The sequence below is a fragment of the Emys orbicularis genome, chromosome 3 (assembly GCF_028017835.1).
Source record: "Emys orbicularis isolate rEmyOrb1 chromosome 3, rEmyOrb1.hap1, whole genome shotgun sequence".
In the NCBI taxonomy this organism is placed as follows: domain Eukaryota; kingdom Metazoa; phylum Chordata; order Testudines; family Emydidae; genus Emys; species Emys orbicularis.
In genome coordinates, this window is record NC_088685.1 from 123,058,514 (window position 1) to 123,078,623 (window position 20,110).

Sequence of the window (20,110 nt, forward strand, 5' to 3'; positions counted from 1 at the left end):
CACGGTCCATGACACTTTTTTCACAGCCATAAATTTGGAAGGGCCCTACTTATGGTAGTTTTGGGGGTTGACAGTTCATGTCAAGGCATTCTCAGTGGAGGGTCCACAGCTTTGGAGCTGTTTTCTTTCAGTGGTCCACCAGAGCCCAAGTTTGGCATGTTTTAAGGCACATTTTACAATGTATGTTTATTTAAGCTTTTGATTGACATATGGATCAGTTTAATAGCTGGGATTAGGTTTCATGACATTGTGTCATAGTGCAGGGGATTCTGTTCATAAAAATTTGTAATGTAAAGGCCAGGGCCGGCTCTGGCTTTCTGGCCGCCCCAAGCAAAAAACAAAACAAAAAACAAAAAAACCGCGGCGGCCAGAACAGCAAAGCAAAAAAAAAAAAAAACCTGCGGCGCGGCCGGAGCCAGGGTGCAGGGGGACTCCCTTCCCTGCAGATGTGCCCCGGCTAGCGGGGGAGGAAGCAGGGGGAGAGAGAGAAGGGGGGCAGCCAGGGCTTCAGCGGGGCGCTGCCACGCGGCCCCTCCCGCTGTGCCGCCTGCCGGGAGGGCTCCGCACCGCTCCGGTCGGCAGGGAGGGAAGGACGCGGGCTGCCCTGCCGGGCTTGCTGCAGGGCGCTCCCGTCCTCCACGCCGCTGCCCCCTACAGGGCAGCCGGAGCAGAACAAACAAACAAAAAAAAGCGGCCGTGCTGCCCTAGGATTGGGCGGAATGCCGCCTCCTACAAGCTGCCGTCCCAAGCACCAGCTTGCTCGGCTGGTGCCTGGAGCCGGCCCTGGTAAAGGCTTATATTCTGCTATTTGATCAATGGCTATTTTTAATGATAGAAAGTGTTGTCAGATGCTACCGGTGTGGTGCTCTGCTTTCTCCTATGTTGATATCACTCGGCTGCGTGCGTGTGTTCCCCAGCTCTGCGCAGAGCGTGTGTTCTGTGTGCTGCCCCAGCTCTGCGCAGATTGCTGACACAGCAGACCCGAAGAGAACCCCCCAATAACCACAGAGTCTAGTAAGATGCAAAGTCATGTCGACTAGGTTTATTGCGACCTTGGACACAATTGCAGTTCCCTGTAGATTACTTAGTCTACCAGGCATACTACTAATAGATGCCTCTTGGCAATGGACCCGTCTCAGTGGCGGGACTTTCCACTGCCCCCGTGACCGGACAAAGACACCACCCCAGGGATACCTTCTTATACACAGGTACAAACAAGTTACACATCACTCCTGACGTATTGAGGTGCAACCCCTCTACGTAGCAAGGTGCCGCCTCTCACCTTGTACAGATAGGTTTGATCAAAACAACTCTATCCATCATTTTACCCTTTTGCCCCTGTCATTGGGATGGGTCGGCCTGTTCCATGTTATCTGTGGAATGTTCCAGTATAGTGTGTTTTGGTACCATGTTTGTACTTTAACTTTGCTAGGTGAATATATATTTATGCAACATCAGCCCTTTCCTTGCCAGCTTCTGTGAGCAGGGCCTGCCTCTGGCTCACAGCTTAACTTTGCTTTATGTTAGCAAAGTCTTGACCATTACTTTAGTTCAGGCCTTAGGCCTCATACCGGGCCTCTGATACCAAGGTTTATATCTCAGGGCCTCCTCTTACTACAGAAGGCACCCCACATTTTGAAACTTATGGCTGCTGGAATACTGTGTCCAGTTCTGGTGCCCACAATTCAAGAAGGTCATTGATAAATTGGAGAGGGTTCAGAGAAGACCCATGAGAATGACTTGGAATAGAAAACATGTCTTATAGTGACAGACTCAAAGAGCTCAATTTATTTAGCTTAACAAAGAGAAGATTAAGGGGTGATTTTATTACAGTCTATAAGTATCTACCTGGGGAACAAATATTTAATAATGGGCTCTACAATCTAGCAGAGAAAGGCATAATATGATCCAATGGCTGGAAATTGAAGCTAGACAAATTCAGACTGGAAATAAGGTGTATTTTTTTAATGGTGAGAGTAATTAACCATTAGAACAATTTACAAAGTGATTCTCCATCACTGGCAATTTTAAAATAAATATTAGATTCACTCAGCTCTAATACTAACATGTTCTGACATCTTGTGTCAAGTCCCTTAAGGGACACTAGTTAGGTTTAAAATTTTAATGTATATTCTTACTTTGTTACTAACTTTTGAATACAACAATTGAAACAACTGTAGAAAAATCTGGATTACGTTCTATCACTTTGCAGTTCACCAAAGTTTGGAATAGATCATTTAACTTTTGGAAACATCCTAATAGGGCAAGCCCCCATGAGTTTATACTGCACCTGCCTGGGGCTCTAGGGCTGTTACCCCACTACAGATAATAGACTAGAAACTGACTTTAAACAGGAGTGAAACTGACACTTTCAAGTTACTTTCACAGTATTGCCAACCTCAAATGTTCAAAAATCATGAATCAGGCTCACCAAAAATCATGAGATTGGCTTTAAAATCATGAGATTATGTAAAAATAATAGATTTGGTGTTTTTTATTTGCCTTCTGCTTTTTGAACCTTGAGGGTGCACTGGGGTCACATTTTGAAGCTTTCTCCACAGCCACGAGGGCTAGAAAATTTTTCTTTAAGAACGAAGACTGAAATCATCACATATCCACTTGACTCCAGGAGCTGGGGCTTTAAGGAAAACAATAATTATTGTGAGACTCATGACAAAATCATGAGAGTTGGCAACACTGCTTTCACTTAGTTACTTTCCAGAAGGCTCTTAAACACAACATTGCAGTGACTGAGTTGCAGTTTTCACAGGAGAATATTTAAAACCAAACACCAAAAAAAATTTCCACATTTAAAAGTTGAGATAAAATTTGAGACTACTGAGGTATATCAGGGCCTCTGCAGGCAGGAAAGGAAAATAAACAGGCACAGGAGCTCTGGGCAGCTCTTCCTCTTGAAAGAAAGTTGGAGGATCAAATCTTCTAGTCCTTAATCAAGTAAAACTTCTATTGCCATCAGTGCCTCCACTAATAGATATTAACATCACAGTGAACATGCATTCAGTAACTATACACTTCATACTTAAATATCTGAGCCATCTTATGCAAGGCTACACATCTTGTACACATTGGCTCAGGAACTACATTTTCTGGCATATTCCTAACAGTGCTGAGTACACAGATGGTGAATAATACAAATCATAACACTAATAGTCAACTTTATGGACTCTGTGGATGCAATTTCTGTTCTTTGTTCTGGACTTGGCCTGTGACCCTAAGAATTTGAGGCATAAACACATCTGATACTTGTATGACACTTTCTCATTCCTTCCTTTTCTCGAACACAGAACAAAAATGACAAAACAAAATGGTTTTCAGTTAAAATCTAGAACTGCACAGCAGGCATTACTCTACAATCCAGCCTTGGGGCAGAATCTGCCACCCCTTGGGAGTTAAGTGATCTGCTTTCATCTGATTCTCATTTTCACACTTTCTTTCATCATCCTTCCTGATCTCTCTGCTGCTTTTCATGCTGTCAAACATGACATCCTTCCCAATCACCTGGGACCAATTGCTGGAGTCTCAGAGAACTGGCCGCCTTGGTTTTGCTCCCATCTATCAGACCCTCTTTTTTGCAGCATGCAGCAGAGATATAAGCTGGTCTAGTGGATAGGGTGCTAGCCCTGAGAGACCTGGGTTCTAGTCCTCCCATGGACTTCCTGGGAGGCCTTAGAGACAGAGTTTCAACACCTTTTAGGCACCCCAAGGTGCAGCTAGACCTCTAGTGGGGTTAACAAAGCACCTAATCTACTAGGTGCCTATACTTTGAAAATCTGACCCTTAGTCTCTATGCCTCAGAGTCCCATCAGTACAATGGGGATAACAGCACTGCTCTACCTCACCGAGGGGCTGTGAGGAGAAATAGGTTAGACATCGTGAGGCGCTCAGACACTATGGTGATGGGGCCACATAAGTACCACAGGTAGAGGGGGAACTTCTCTATACCACTTGTCAGGGTTCCCTCCCCACTCTGAACTCTGGGGTACAGAGGTGCGGACCCGCAGGAAAGATCCCCTAAGCTTATATTCTACCAGCTTAGGTTAAAAACTTCCCCAAGGGACAAATTTCTTTCCTTGTCCTTGGACAGGATTGCTGCCACCACTAAGTGATTTACACAAAAATTCAGGAAAGGGTCACTTGGAGTCCCTATTCGCCCAAAATATCCCCCCAAACCCTTTCAACCCCTTTCCTGGGGAGGCTTGAGAATAATATACCAACCAATTGCCTTTAATGTAAGTACAGACCAGACCCTTTATCTTTAGGACACTAAAATCAATCAGGTTCTTAAAAGAAGAACTTTATTATAAAGAAAAAAGTAAAAGAATCACACCTGCAAAATCAGGATGGAAGGTAACTTTACGGGGTAATAAAAAGATTTAAAACACAGAGGACTCCCCTCTGGACTCAGCTTCACAGTTACAAAAAACAGGAATAAAACTACCTCTTAGCATAGGGAAAATTCACAAGCTAAAACAAAAGATAACCTAACACATTTCCTTGCCCTTATTTACAATTTTTGTAATCTTAGACGGATCGTTTCAGGTTTCAGGTATGTTTTCAGGAGATGTTTTACCTGCCTGGTCTCTCTCTCTCTCTCTGTCCAGAGAGGGAATAAACAAAGAGAGTACAACCAAAACCTCCCCCCCCCCCCCGATTTGAAAGTATCTTCTTTCCTTATTGGTCCTTTTGGTCAGGTGCCAACCAGGTTATTTGAGCTTCTTAACCCCTTACAGGTAAAGATTCAGTACAGCTGCCCAGAAGGGATTTTATGCTACCCTTATCTGTATGTTTATGATACCACTGCTATCCCTTCCCTGGGTTTTGGCCCCCTTTTTCACCTACCCCGCCCCTCAAATCTCCCTCTTGTTCTGAGGGCTTGGCTGTATTTCTTCTGAGTCCCCTGCATTCTCTCTTCAACACCCCTCCACCCCCTGCAGAGGGATTCCATCTAATGACTTCCAGATGCTTAATTTAATTAACAGCCCTTTCTTATCTTAATCATCCTGCCTCTGTTTGTAAACAAAATACTGACTCCCTATCCCAGGGGCACAAGCTGGGAACAGCATCTCTCCTCTGGAGAACTCAACATTCCACACTAATGTTGTGCAGTTAAGAGCTCTGCCTGGGAGCACATCTCCTGTATGAAACTCGGGGGGAGGAGGGATAGGAGCCCCTTCTGTCCCCCTTAAATGGCACCCCCATCTCCTTGCTGGGCTTCTCTATAGAATAGGGCCCACTGCTCCCTGGCCTTTAAAGGGGCAGAGCGCCCTGTTACACTGTTGGCATCTTTCTTGCTGTTGTCTTCGGCTCAAATGACACAATTTCTGGAAATCAAACATGAAGAACCCCACATCCCAAATAGAATGGGCTATTTCATTAGTTGGTGTAAATTAAACATAAGAACATAAGAATGGCCATAGTGGGTCAGACCAATTTTTCAGGGAACTATTCACAATGACTTCAAGATCTCTTTCTTGAGTGGTAACAGCAAATTTAGACCCCATCATATTATATGTATAGTTGGGATTATGTTTTCCAACATGCATTACTTCACAGTTATCAAGATTAATTTTAATCTGCCATTGTGTTGCCTACTCACTAATCCCTTTGTAACTCTTCACAGTCTGCTTTGGGCTTAACTATATTGAGTAATTTTGTATAGTTTGCAAACTTTGCCCCCTCATTGTTTACCTCCTTTTCCAGATCATTTATGAATATGTTGAATCGCACAGGCCCCAGTACAGATCCCTGGGGGACCCGCGGGATAGCTATTCCGCTGACATCAAGAATATAAGAGATTAATTGACTTCAGTGAAGCTGTGTCATTTTACACCATCTGAGGATCTGCCCCAATGTGTTTTTAGAAATCAAGGAGACGTAACCTTTAAAATGTTGCATTTTTCTGATCTAGACATTATAGTAGGATTTTGCAACATGTGCTTATTATTTATCTGTCCTCATGTGTGGGGAATTATTTCCATAGACAAAAGAAAGAGTATTAGCAAACCCCAAATGTATATTTTAGGTAGGGCTACATCTTAATCCTAGATATTACACTAATTCAAAATGTACTGATATATAATTATGGAAAATACCTTGGCAATACAACCTTTCCCCCCCACTGGCCTGGGCAAGGTAAAAGAGAAAAAACAAATTCCACATTACCATAGAAACAAGTCCATACTCATTCAGACATGGCATCCAGGTTGATTTATCGCATATTCACACTCTCTACAGAATTCTATTTGTCTTTTCAAAAATATTTGCCAAGGCTATGCAGCTTGTAAAGGCAATTAGACTAAATGGTGTTATTAGGGACACATTACTCCACTCCTACTCACTGCAAACCTCTGCCTAGACTGACTGCAATTTTCACTGGGTAGGCAATAAAGAAATATTGGAAGAAAAAATAAAACCTTTACATTTTGTAAACTTCACTTGGATTCACTCTTTCTGACATAAACAGATGCCACTCTTTTTCCAACTGGAACTGTGTGTTATGGTGTTTATCCTTTTGAAAGCTCGTATTTTAAGAGCAGATATGGGGCCTGATTCAGCTGAGAAGCCTCAGCTCCCATGCAATTTCATTACACATCGAAGTCAATGGAAATTGAGAATACTTAGGGCCTAATGGTATTTAGGTGACTAAATGGCTTTAAAAATCTGGCCCTTAATGCCTTGCAAGAGACATTCAGCACCTTGCAGGATTAGGCCCCAGGCTATCCAAAGCCTACTCCCATATGTCTTCCAAAACCAACTCAAATGTCACAGTTATACATTCCTAACAGAGGTGGGCTAAAGCCACAGAATTAAGACAGGCTTTGGATTTCTACCAAGTACTAAGTGTCCTCAGCTCCCACTGAGCTACACTCATTTAAATGAATTAAAACCCTGGACCCAAATATTGAGATCTGTAAATTGGTTTGGGTTGGATCTCTGATAGGGCAGTCTACAGCTTAAGAACAGTACTACCTCTTGGTTAGTCCTCCCTGTCACCTGGCATGGGTCTTTAAGAGTTTGGGGTGGTCTGATACATAAAGCCTGAAAGAATATGGGGAGAGAGGAAAGAGGTCCCAGGAAAAAGTAATATTTAGAAGGGATCCTGTTACAGTATCTTTAAGGGCCTGGAGCCTTGCAGAGAGGGTGGGGCAAGGCTCCCCTCTCACCCAGTCAATTAGGTATGAGCTGGGAGAAGGAGCCATCTGAATTGGGCTCATAGGTCTTCTGTTACAGGGATAAAAATAGCAGTGTGGATGTTCCCACTTGGACTGGAACCTGGGCTCTGAAACTCGGTGAGCTGGGATCTGAAAGCCCAAGCTCCAGCCCCAGTAGGAATGTCCACATTGCTATTTTTAGCCCCATAGTGTGAGACCTGCAAGCCTGAGTTAGTTGACCTGGACTCTGAGCAGGAGTGCAAGTATGGCAGTACCCTCCGGTACCCCGTACCCACAAGAAATTTCTAGCCGGTACGGGATACCAGAAAGACGTGGGGCTTCCAGACAGCCACACGCTGGCAGATCAGCCCCACCACAGCTGCGTAGCCCCACCAGAGGACACGGTTGGGGGGACAGGGCTACACTCTGTTCCTTTCCCTACTGCCACATGGGGAAAGGAGCCGAATGCGGCTAGGGCATTTGATGGGAAGGAAGTGGCTTCCCCAGCAGCATCTGTGAATAAGCACATGAACGGCAGGAGGGAGGGTCTCCACCCATTCCCACAGGGGAGATGTGAGTCACACTGGCTCAAGTGTAATCTCCCTGAGGACAGATTCAGTGCCCAAGGAAGCCAATTCACTGCCTGCTCTTATCAAGGAAATTCAGGCAGAGCTGAGCGTTACTGTGGCTGAAACTGAGGCACAACGGAGGCATGCTGTGTATCACTTTCCATCCAAGAGTGGGGAAACTGAGGCAGTTAATGAGTACTGCCAAATGTATGACACCTGTCCGACTGCCCAAGGTAGGAGTAAAGCAGATGCTTGGGAGAATGCTGAGAATGCCTGTAAGCCTGTCATTTGAAAGATGTTGCATATGGAGAGACTGGGAGAGAGAGAGAGGGCAATGGAACAGCTCAACCTGGAGCCATAACAATATTGCTTTAAAATGCTGAGATGCATATAGTCAGTGAAGAAACATGTTGACTGCATGACTCCGAGATTTCAAATTCTGATTCAGAAATGTGGCTTCTCGCAGTTTTTCTGTGTTGGCCGAACATCCAGAATGTAAGTTCCGTGCCATTTCACAATCTGTGGGTCTGCAAAACACGCTAGTGTAAAATAAATGTTATACTAATTATATACAGAAGTAAATCACCAACAAATGAAGTACCTTAAATATTAGAAGAATAATCAAATTACTAGTCATCATCCCAATAATTTATGGGTACACACTAGGGATCCTATTCACTGATGCAGATCCTGGCAGAAGGCTCCCAACAGCAGAAAATCTAGCTGGGGAGGGAGCAGTTGTAAGCATTCTGTTGCAGGGGGTGGGAGGGCTGGAGCAGGGGAGCAGTGCCTCAGTAGCTGGCAGTGGTTACCAGAGAAGGAGAATGACTAGCCTGACTAGGAAATGTTCACTGAATCCCATTCATTCTTAACAACACAATATATATGCTAACAAACTTAAACAAAGGCACAAACACAAGGGAGGCACTGATAGTGTGTTAAGGGAAAGTGGGGTGATTGTCCTTCCTATCCTTCTTTCATTTAAGAAGTTTTCAATTTGGGGTGCTGTTGGATCCTCAATAACATCGGGAAGCACAGGTGGCACCAGGGGCCCAAAGCATCATTTTACCACTGCATCTGTTTAACAGATGCAGATGCAGTTGTTAACAGATGCAGTTGTAAAATTTTAGACAGGTAAGGGGGGTGTCGGAGGGGACTGGGAGAGCATGGGGGCCCTGAGCTGGGGGCGGGGCAGGGAGGAGTCACATGGAGGGTCATGGCAGGGGAGGTCATGTGTCCCCCCTTGTGTCCCTCCCATGAGTGCAGTACCAGCAAGAAATGATTTCTACTTGCACCACTGGCTCTGAGACTTGCTGCCATGGGGCTTTTTTGTCTAGGGACAATTAAAGAGGTAGGAAATGATTACTCTGTGTTTTGTCAGAGTGCTGAGAGTATGCTCAGCAATGTAAAGAACAAGTAGCAGATAAGAGTTTACAGTCTCAGGGCTCTTCAATGAGATCTTTGCTCTTGACTTCAATGGAAGTAGGCCTGGTTCCTAAGAGCGTGAGGTCACCATAAAGATGAATTGTTTTGCATAAATAGAAAACATAGACGGGAACTTTTAATGGGCAATCCTGCTTTTCTAAAGTCATTCTCTGAAGTCTCTAAGGAAGAATTTATGGAGAAACTTAAGAAACTCAGGTGAAGTAAATTATGAGGACCAAAGGTTATTCCTGCCAGACTGTGATGGAAATGAAATGTGAGGCCCAGTTCTGCAAACCCTTACTCAGACAGGTAGCCTAATTAAACCCGCTAGGACTTCTCACATGTGTAAGGATTACTGATGTGCACCAGGGTGTGCAGGTTCAAGTTCTCCAATAGCAGAGAAACAGTTAAATATTTGCAACGTGCCCTCTTAACCCGGGACTATTACTGAGGACTGAAATATCGCTAACACCCAGTTTATTTCCCACAAAAGGAAAATTAGTAGGTGCCGCCAGACTCCTCGTTGTTTTTGTGGATACAGACTAACACGGCTACTCCTCTGATACTAACAACAGCCCAGTGAGTCTCATCTTCATTTGGGACCCACTGAGGGTCCAATAACCAAAGCCAGAGAAGCGCAACGCCTAAGTAAATCTAGACAAACAATACAGCTAATAAAGTTAGACTGGTAGGGCCAGATTGAGCCATAAGGCTCAGACCTGAGGAAGGGGCAGGGTGTAGTATAGCTGTGCCATTGCGGCAGGAGTCTTGGGAAGGAAATGTGATGACACCGCTCCTCCCATATTCCCCTTTGTTCCTGAGGGGAAGTAAGTTACAACACACTGTATAGGGATGCCTCCCTCCGCACCCCTGACCAGCACACTAGGGGCAGATCTTGGGCTCTTACCCATTCCCCACCTACTTCCTTGGGGAGGGAGGAGCATGCTGAAACACTGGGGCTACACTGAATACCAGGCCCAAGTCCAAGCGCCAGGAGACTGGAGAAGGCTTTGCTCCCTCTGTTTCCCTCAACAGCTGTGTAAGACAGAGAGACAGTTTAGCCCGTAATGATTTGGAAGAGCAAGTGGACATTGGGTTGGTGACGATGGCTGAGGATGATAGCTATTTTGGCTGATGAAAAGCGTGGAAGACTCAGAACCCTCACGTCGATGTGGGGATGGAGCATCACAGTATAACACAATATAGATAACATAATACGCATTGGCAACGCTATAAACCTCTTACTGTGTACATACTGAGCTCTGAATCTGCAGTATCCCTTGACAAAAAAGAGATAGGAGTCATTATGGAAAACTCCCAAGATTCCTGTTCACTGTGCAGCAGGAGTTAAAGCAAACAGGAATTTGACTCACAGGTGCCCTAAAAAGATAGAAAATAATACAGATACTGACCCTGCAAAGACATAAGCATTGCCTAACTGTAGGTACCTCCAGGCACTATCATTGGGACTACTCCTAGAGTGTAAAATTTAGCATAGGTAAGTCTTCTCAGAATCGAGGTCACGGAGAGGATTATAAAGCCATTAAACTGGTTCTGCCCTCATCAAGATAACTGTACAATTGTAGTTACTTCATCTGAAAGGTGATCTGTAAAAACAATTAAGGAATATTAATTTTAGGATTTTTCTTGACTGCCCTAAATTCGGTAGAGTAGTCTGCTTCTTAAACTGCCTTTTGGTTGTTGTTGCTTGTGGCAAGTGGCAACCAGTCACATCACCCATAGAGGGGGCAAGTCACAGATCGGAGGGGGAGGCAGGAATTCTCTGGAGGGTTCATTAGACCTGGAGACCTTCAGCAAGGACTGGTGTGGGGAGTTCCGGAGGGCGCTAGGGAGAGACTGGAGGCCCTCAAGTCTCAGCGATGAGAAGGGAGATGGAGCGTGTGTGTCTGGACTCCGAATAGATTTAACTAATGACAATGCAATCCCCAGAAAAAAAAAAAGGGAGGAGGGGAAATAAATTCCTTGGTGTGGAAGTGACTGAACATTGAAGCCACAACGCAGAGGGCAGACAATGTTTTGGGCGGAGAGAAGATTTCTCTGCCTTCCCCCTTTGCCAATAAATCAATGAGTGGTGGGGAAAAAATCAAAGCAGGTTGCAGGCTCCTTCCCTCCCCCGGCCTCCTGTTGCAATCTCCCTGGGCGCCAGGAGGAGGAGACAGAGGGAAGGCGCTGGGAAGCGGAGCGGCTGCCGCGGCTCTGTTCGACATGAAGGGAAGTGGCGAGGCTCGAAGGCAGCGGCAGCGGGGCTGAGCAGTGCCATTGGGCTGGGCGGGGAGCTGCGGTGCAGCCGGCAGGCTTCGCGCGGGATTGTTCCAGCGCCTCTTCCGCGCCACGAGACCCCATCGCACGCGCCCCGCCGGGAGTGAGGGGCGCCGCCGGGACTGACTCCTGCGCACACCGGCTCCATGGCTGCTGCCGCCCGGACTCCGCTGCGGCTGCCCTGGGCAGCGCTTTTGCTCCTCGCTGCTGCGCTGCTGCACTCCGGCTCCCCAGCGGCCCCAGGTACCGTCTCCCTCCCCGGCTCCAGGCGCGGTGCGGTTGATCTGGGGGCAGGGAGTGTGCCGTTGCCTTGCGCTTCTCCCCCCACCCCCGCGGGCAGCCTTCTGGGCAGGCAGGGCGAAGAGGAGGCGCTGGGCTGCACGGAGCACAGGTGTGTTATAGAAGTGGATGGCACCGGTGAAATGAACACAGCCGGGCCCTCAGCCACTACCCCAGGGTGAGGGAGATCAGGCGCTGTCCCGATCAGTGGGGACGGTCTGGATGGAGCAGGTCGGAGGGGTGTGAGGTGGAGACCCACGCGGCAAAACCCCTCACTCCAAAAGAAAAATAACTTAACAAAGCCCACTTTAAATCATGGGGGTGGGGGGCAACCCTACAGCTCAGTTGTGCCTTGGAAACCGGGAAAATGTGCTCCCCACGCAGGTACTTGGGAGGTCAGCTCTTCATCCGCCTCCTCTTCGCCATGCTAGTGATCGAAAATACTTTCTGTGATCAAAATTTGCCGGGGTGTGTAAACTGTTGATTGCCTCCCCTCCCGACGTTCTCACCCTCCGAAGCCTGTGTGTGTTTTAGGGATGGCTTCGGTTTGCAGGAGGGGAAATCGTGGCAGCAGTATGTGTCCCTACTAGTTATTTCCAGCTAAGTGGAGGCAATTTGCAGGCAGTCTCGCCCGGGGGGCACATATGTGACAACGATATTTAGTGTGTTGATTGTGCCCTGGATATAATTAAAATGACAAAGTCAGAAAGCCCTACTTACTTGGGGATTTATTTTTTCAGGGATCTCTATATTAATTGCAACATCAAGTACTTGGTTGTGGCTTTTAAAAAAATGCACCTTGGAAGTGAGCAAAGAGTGTCTGTCACAGGTTAACATTTACAAAGGCCTTAAATCATGTGTCCCACATTATAAATGTGGCAAGGATATGAACCTTTCTAATGTATTTCAGTCTCCTATTGCTCAGAAGCAACTTTGATCTGTTTTTTTGTTTTTTGTTTTGATTCTGTGAAAGGACATGTGTTTCGACTGCAGAAGCTCCATGTCTTTATGACTAAAACACCTGTAGCTCTCTGTTATTTTCTCCCTTCCACTGTCCTCTCTATGTTCCTCTGGAATCACGTTTGTTTGCTGTGGCAGAGTGAGCTCTGTCACATTTCCCAGTGCTACCCACCCCGCTTCCCAGTCGCCTTACACACTATAAATCACTCCAGATATGTGGAATGTTTTAGCTGGATCGTTCTTTGGAGCCTCAAACCATGGCTTATCTCCACCACATTAACACAGAATTTACAGTTGAAACGATGGCCAGATCAGAGAGGGCCAAACTAGCACAAATATATTTGGGGAAATAAATCAAATTAGCTGAAAAATGTTTTATCTCCATGTCCCATAGAAGCTGTCATGGGACTGATGATTTGTTTAATCAGTTCTTTGGAAAACATTTACTGTCTCCAGCAGCAGAACCCATCATTAGGTTCTGAAGCTAACAGCAATGGAGCTGCATTCAGCTGGTGGCAGAGACAGCCAAGGCAATTAAGTGCTCCAGCTGACAGGACATTCATGATCAAAATTAATACCCTACGTTAGAACTCGTTCCCTCCTATTGCACTTAATGTCGATTCCTGGTAGTTTTTATTACTGTAGTTATTGGATGCTAACTTGTCCATCATACTTTGCAGTGATTTTAAGGGGAGCTGAGTTTCCACACATCCCATTTTTGAACATAGGGCCTGATTTTTCTCTCACGTTCATCAGTGTAAAGAGGTAAAAGCTCAGCTGAAGTCAGTGTGATCTGGCTGAGCTGTGCTCAGGGCAGGACTGGGAGACTGGGGTGGCAAAGGTGGCTTTGTGCCATGTTTGCAGCTCCTAGGTCCAGGGAGAGCTGGGGTGGGTTTAGCCTACTTTACAGCAGTTTCAGAACTGCTCTAAGTTGTGTGCAGCTGCTTATGGCACCAATGGACTGTTCTGAGCCTGAGATCACTGGAGTGAAGCAATGCTTGTGCTATGCTCCAGTTCCTCAGCCCCACAGGGACCTCTCCCCCAGCCACGCAGAGATTCTCCCCATTCAGGGGAAATCCTCAGTAGGCCAGCAGTTCTTTGGCCCCTCCAGAACAGGGCCCAGGAGTCTGGCCCAATAGTGTAATCATGCTCTAATTTGAGGGTAAGTAAAAATCAGGCACCTGCAGTCTCTACTCAGACAGGAGTATTTGCCTGAATAAGGACTGCTAGGTTGGGCCTCTGTTTGGTAAATCAGAATTAATTTCATTTGGTTGTGATCCTCTTTCACAAATGTTGTACAGAATGAAAGCGCTGTGATTCTCTGAACGCTGCAGGTGAAACCATCATGCTTTTCTTTTTCTTAAACGTCAGGATCCACTTACTTCCTGCACTTCAGCTTGTCCCCATTGCCCTGAATCTGTCATTACTTTGTTCCCCTTTTGCACCTGTGTCTGCCAATGGACTCTGTTTCTAATTAGACAGGTCATGGCCAGTGCACAGACCATGACATCATTTAATATTTGTTTCATATGTGACTTCTAATAACTGCACATCTGACACTTAAATCTACTTCCTAGAGCTCAATAGCACATTAGGTGTGTTAGTTATTAATTTCTCCCCTATGAACAGCTTAGATATTTGATCTGACTTCATATCAGGAAGCTCAGTCCGGCACTGCATGAGGGAATGAAATGCTGTTCTTTTTCTCTGGTAGCCTTCAGAGGGCACTAACAGCACTACAGCATATGTCACATCTTGTCAGCCTTCGCATTGTACAGTTAGCTATGGTAGCTACTGTGCTTTCCCTCCCCATGAAGGAACCTATAGTTTTTACAACAGTGGAAAGTGGTAGCAATGATGAGTAGCTGCTAGATGGGAGATTTAGGGCTTCCCAGTGTAATTTGAGATAAGTTTTATTAATTTTGGACTATGATTGCTTTCTTTATTCACAAGGGAGATCTTTTTTTTTTTGCTTCTGTGTCCTAAATAAGCAGTAATTTTTGGAGAGAAGTATTAACTATGGAGGTGCGAGGAGTTAAAACACTGAATATACCAACACAATTTTGAAGATGGGTTCATTTATTTTTCTCTGCTTATTAGAGCCCCAAGTTTGTTGCTTGCCCCTATGTTCATAATCCAAATTTTGGCTATATCCTAGACACTTCTGCGGTCACTGAAGAGCATTTTGACTTCACTTGCACAGGTTAAGAGATGATGGACTGGTCCTCCAAGGAAGTGAGATGTAGATGTTAAGCCTCTACTTTATGAAGAATCCAGTTTAATTCTTTTATACTAAATTATTTTTGAAAACTGTAATAATAAACATGTATTTGCTGTACAGTAGTTAAATATTCAATGACAATGGCTCAAAACCCATTTCTCTATCCAGTGGTGACAACACCAAGTGTGCAAAAATCATGACTCAGGTCCCCAAAATTATATGATTGGCTTAGAAATAATAAGATTTTTAAAATAACAAATGTTGGATTCTTTTGATTTACCTTCTGATTTTTGAGCCTTCATTTTTGAGTGTTCATGTTTTTAAGCTGTTCTCTGCAACCAGGTAGTCTATAGATTTACTTTTTTAAAATAATTGAAATCTGGGATTTTCCTGCAATCACTTGACTCCAGGAACCGGGGCTTTAAGAAAAACATGAAAAATAGAGAGATTTGCAATAGAATCACAGGATTGGATACCCTGTAGATCAGACTAATTCCTCCTACAATATGTTATATTTTGTATTTCACTTCTCATTTCTTTGACCCCAATTCAGCACGTTACTTAAGCATGTGAGTGGTCCCATTGAAGTCAATGAGACTACTCAGTTTCTTAAAGTTAGCCATATGATCAAGTACCTTGCTGAACTGGGATCTTTATTGCTAGAAAATCTGGAGGAAGTCACAATCTCTGATTTTAGGAGAGCACTGTTCATCATACACTTGAAGCCATGAAACTCTGTTTGGGACATCATAACTTGATTGCTGTTGGAATAATGATGATGTCAGGTATAGAGGATTCTGACATCAAGTGAAGATTAAGTAGCAGAAGCAGATAAACTCTTCACAAATAAAAATTGTGGCCAATATTTTCAAATGTAGGGGCCTAAATTAGGCCCCAAAATTATGCACCTAAGTAAAAGTGGCCTGATTTTCAGTAGCCAAATGAATCAAGGTGCGCTACATGTTCTCGCCAACCTTGGAAATTAGGCCACTGCTATTTATGTGGTTCAACATGGATTTAGATGCCTAAATTTGAAAATGTTGGCCTATATTTTAATGAAAATGGCCCAGATCCTAAATATCTTTGAGGAGTTAGATCAATATCCCGAAGTAATAGTGAATTACTGGGGAAAAAACCCAAAACAAAAATATATGGCACATAAGGATTATTATATAAACAGATAGCTTTTCTTTTAAAAAAATGTCATTTAATTATTACAGAGCCAAGAATTAAACTTTAACCATGTTGGAAGGAAATTAGTCTAACCTTCTCCCGACACTGACCAGTGGGGAAAAAGAGCCCAGAGGAACTTCCATATAAAACCAAGTATATATTAGAATGTGGTTTGGAGAAGTCTATATTTTAAATCACTCCCTTTCAGCTTGAAACTTGATCATCAAAGCCCAGCTCTTCATAAAACAAGGTTTATTACCCTTTGAGGATTGTGGAGCTTGTTCATATTTTGTCATTCCATACAGCTGTTTTACCATTACTCAGTCTTCACGTCTTTTGGTCATCCCACAATAATCCTTGTTCCTATAGTCCAACAGCCCTTTTTGGGTCTTGTGTTCTTCTGGAATTAAATAGACTGTTTTTCAAAGGTTTCTTGGAGGGGTCAGTGGTTCTTAACATATCTGTCATCTGTTGCAAGGATAAGAGGCCAACCTTGCAAATACTAATTGAGTGTAATGTTCCTGAGAGGAGTCCTGTTGACTTCAGTGAGATTACTCATGGTAGTAGGCACTACACTAGGTTGTAACTCAGGGCCATAGATTTTAAACATAAATAATTCTATTAATTGATACCCAGTAAACCAAAGCAGAATAGTTGTTTATAGTGTACATATAAATAAGATTGAGACAAAGCGACAAGGTGGGTGAGGTAATATTTTTTTATTGGACCAATTTCTGTTGGTAAACGAGACAAACTTTAGCGCTTACACAGAGCTCTTCTTCAGGTATAGGAAAGGTACAAATAAATAAGAGAAGCATATGCCTTATCTCAAATGTTAACAATTTACCTAATGCCTGGGTTTAAAGCATGAAACCACCACAGAAATACAGTGATCATGAACCATATTATATTGGTATGCATGAGATATCTTGGAGTTGGAAGGGAAAGGGAGATAACCCTTTCCTTTGTTACAGGGAGTTCTCTACTTGGGGCACAGAGAGCCTGATTTGTCATTGCCATATGGCCCCTTTCATGGGTATTAATTGACTCCCTACTTCTTTGTTGTGTTGATCAAGGCCTGAATTGGCATATAAACTAAAATAATACCTTAAATATCTAGATGTGGTTCCTACCCCTTGCCCCTGGAAAAGGTTCAGGCACATAAGTGAGGCAGCGGGGAGGGACTTGTAGTCTCAGATACCATTGCAGTATCTGTTATGTGTGGAAATAGAAAACCTCGTTTGCCATGGCTGTTGATGTGGTACCACTCCTGACACTAAAATCACCCTTCCCAGGCCCTCAAGATAGTGTTAGTTACACTAAGACAAAATACCATCCCATTTCCCCCTTTCAGCGGGTCAGTGATATGTGGAGAGGATCCCTGCCCTGACTCTTTTTTCTGAAATGACCCCCAGCTGACCAGTATAAACCAGCCAGGTTCTGACACTCATACTAAATACACCTCTTCTCCGATATAACGCGACCCGATATAACATAAATTTGGATATAATGCGGTAAAGCAGTGCTCCGGGGGGGGCGGGGCTGCGCACTCCGGTGGATCAAAGCAAGTTCGATATAACGCGTTTTCACCTATAACGTGGTAAGATTTTTTGGCTCCCGAGGCCAGCGTTATATCAGGGTAGAGGTGTAGTATCTTGCTCCACAAACAGCCCTATTAAAAACTGTCCCTACCTGAGCAATTGCATTGTACTCTTACATAGCAAAAAAGAACAGAGGGAAACAATCCCATAACTGGGACCCTCCTTCCGTATGATCTCATGGTATCCTCTCACATAGAGGATACCCTTCTGGGGGAGAGAACCCCAGTTAATAGGAAGAGAAAGGGAATAGTAATGGGGGATTTGATTTTTAGAAATGTAGATAGCTGGGTTTGTGATGACTGGGAAAACCACATGGTGAACTGCCTGCCGGGTGTGACATCCAGATAGATTTATGTGCAGTGCTGGGGAGGAGCTGGTGGTAGTGGTATATGAAGGTACCAGTGACATAGGGAAAGGTAGGAGAGAGGTCCTGGAGGCCAAGTTTAGGCTTTTAAGTAAGAGATTAAAGTCCAGGACCTACATGGTTGCATTCTCTGAAATGCTTCCAGTTCCACGCATAGGGCCACTTAGACAGGCAGAACTGCAGGGTCTCAATGCATGGATGTGACAGTGGTGTAGTGAGGAGGGTTTTAGATTTATTAGGAACTGGGGAACTTTTGGGGAAAGGGGGAGCCTATACAGGAAGGATGGGCTCCACCTAAACCAAAACAGAACCATACTGCTGGCATGTAAAATTAAAAAGGTTGAAGAGGATTTTTTAAACTAAGGGCTGTGGGAAAGCAGACAAGTGCAGAGGAACACATGGTTCATGTGGAGATATCCCTTAGGGATTAATTCATTAAAGAAGGAACTCTATATCCTAGTAAGGAGAGTATGAAATAAGTTGGTAAAGTACAGGTAGGAGGACCTAGTGAAGAACAGTCAAATGTAAGTGAGTCCCATTTAAATATTACATGTAAAGGCAAGCAAATGAATATTGATGAAATTGTATGCAAGTGCTTGTATACAAGTGCTAGAAGTCTAAAACTAACGTGGGCGAACTAGAGTGCTGGCATAATGAGGCTATTGATATAATAGGCATTGCAGAAGCTTGGTGGAATGATGATAATCAATGGGCCACAGTAATACCAGGGTACAAAATATATAGGAATGACAGAGTAGGTTGTGCTGGTGGGGGAGTGGCACTATGTGGGAAAGAAAGCATAGAGTCAAATAAAGTAAACATCCCAAATGACTCAATGGACTATAGAATCTCTATGTATAGAAATTCCATATTTGAACAATAAGAGTATAGTAGTAGCAATATCCTACCGACCACCTAATCAGGATGGTGACAGTGATTGTGAAATTCTCAGAGAGATTAGAGAGGCTTCAAAGGCAGAAAACACAATACTAATGAGGGATTTCAACTATCCCCATATTGACAAGGTACATGTCCCCTCAGAACAGGATGCAAAGATAAAATTTCTAGAAACCATTAATGACTGCTTCTTGGAACAGCTAGTCCTGGAACCCACAAGGGCAATTCTTGATTTAGTCCTAAGTGACACACAGGATCTGGTCCAAGAGGTGAATATAGCAGAACTGCTCAGTAATAGCGACCATAACGTAATTAACATCTTTGTGGAGGAAAAATGCCAAAGAAACCCATCACAGCAGCATTTAACTTTAAAATGGAGGACAACACAAAAATGAGGAAGCTAGTTCAATGGAAATTAAAAGGAACAGTCACAAGGTTGAAATGCTTGCAAACTGCATGGAGACTGTTTAAAAACACCATAATAGAGGTTCAAACTAAATATATACCTTAATTCAAAACAACAACAACAAAAAAGAGCAACCATGGCTAAACAGCAGAGAAAAAGAGGCAGTTAGAGGTAAAAATTATGTAAGAATTGGAAGTCAATTCCTAATGAGGAAAATAGAAAGGAGCATAAACTCTGGCAAGTCAAGTGTAAAAGTATAATTAGGCATGCCAAGAAACACTTTGAAGAGCAACTAGTTAAAGGCACAAAAACAGCAATTTTTTTAAAGTACTGAAGTACTTTAGACTGAAGCAGGAAACCTGCCAAACAGTCAGTGGGGGTCACTGGACAACCAAGCTGCTAAAGGAGCACTCAGGGAAGACAAGGCCATTGCGGAGAAGCTAAATACATTCTTTGCATTGATCTTCACTGCAGAGGATGTGTGGGAGATCCCCACACCCAACCCATTCTTTTTAGGTGACAACTCTGAGGAACTGTCCCAGAGTGAGATGTTGATCGAGAAGATTTTGAAACAAATTGATAAATTAAACAGTAATAAGTCACCAGGACCAGATGGTATTTACCCAAGAGTTCTGAAGGAACTCAAATATGAAATTGCAGAACTACTAAATGTGGTATGTAAACTATCGATTAAATCAGCCTCTGTACCAGATGACTGGAGGATAGCTAACACCTATTTTTAAAAAAAGGCTCCAGAGGAAAT

General features: G+C 44.0%; 1 protein-coding gene across 1 annotated transcript in view; it reads left to right on the forward strand.

The window, feature by feature from the left end:
- The first annotated feature begins 719 nt into the window (after window positions 1–719).
- FNDC1 (fibronectin type III domain containing 1) overlaps window positions 720–20,110 on the forward strand; it is a 148,345-nt gene continuing 128,954 nt past the window's right edge. Inside the window, 2 exon segments of the mRNA XM_065401446.1 lie at window positions 720–786; window positions 7,786–7,974. Coding sequence (XP_065257518.1) covers window positions 720–786; window positions 7,786–7,974 — 256 coding nt within the window.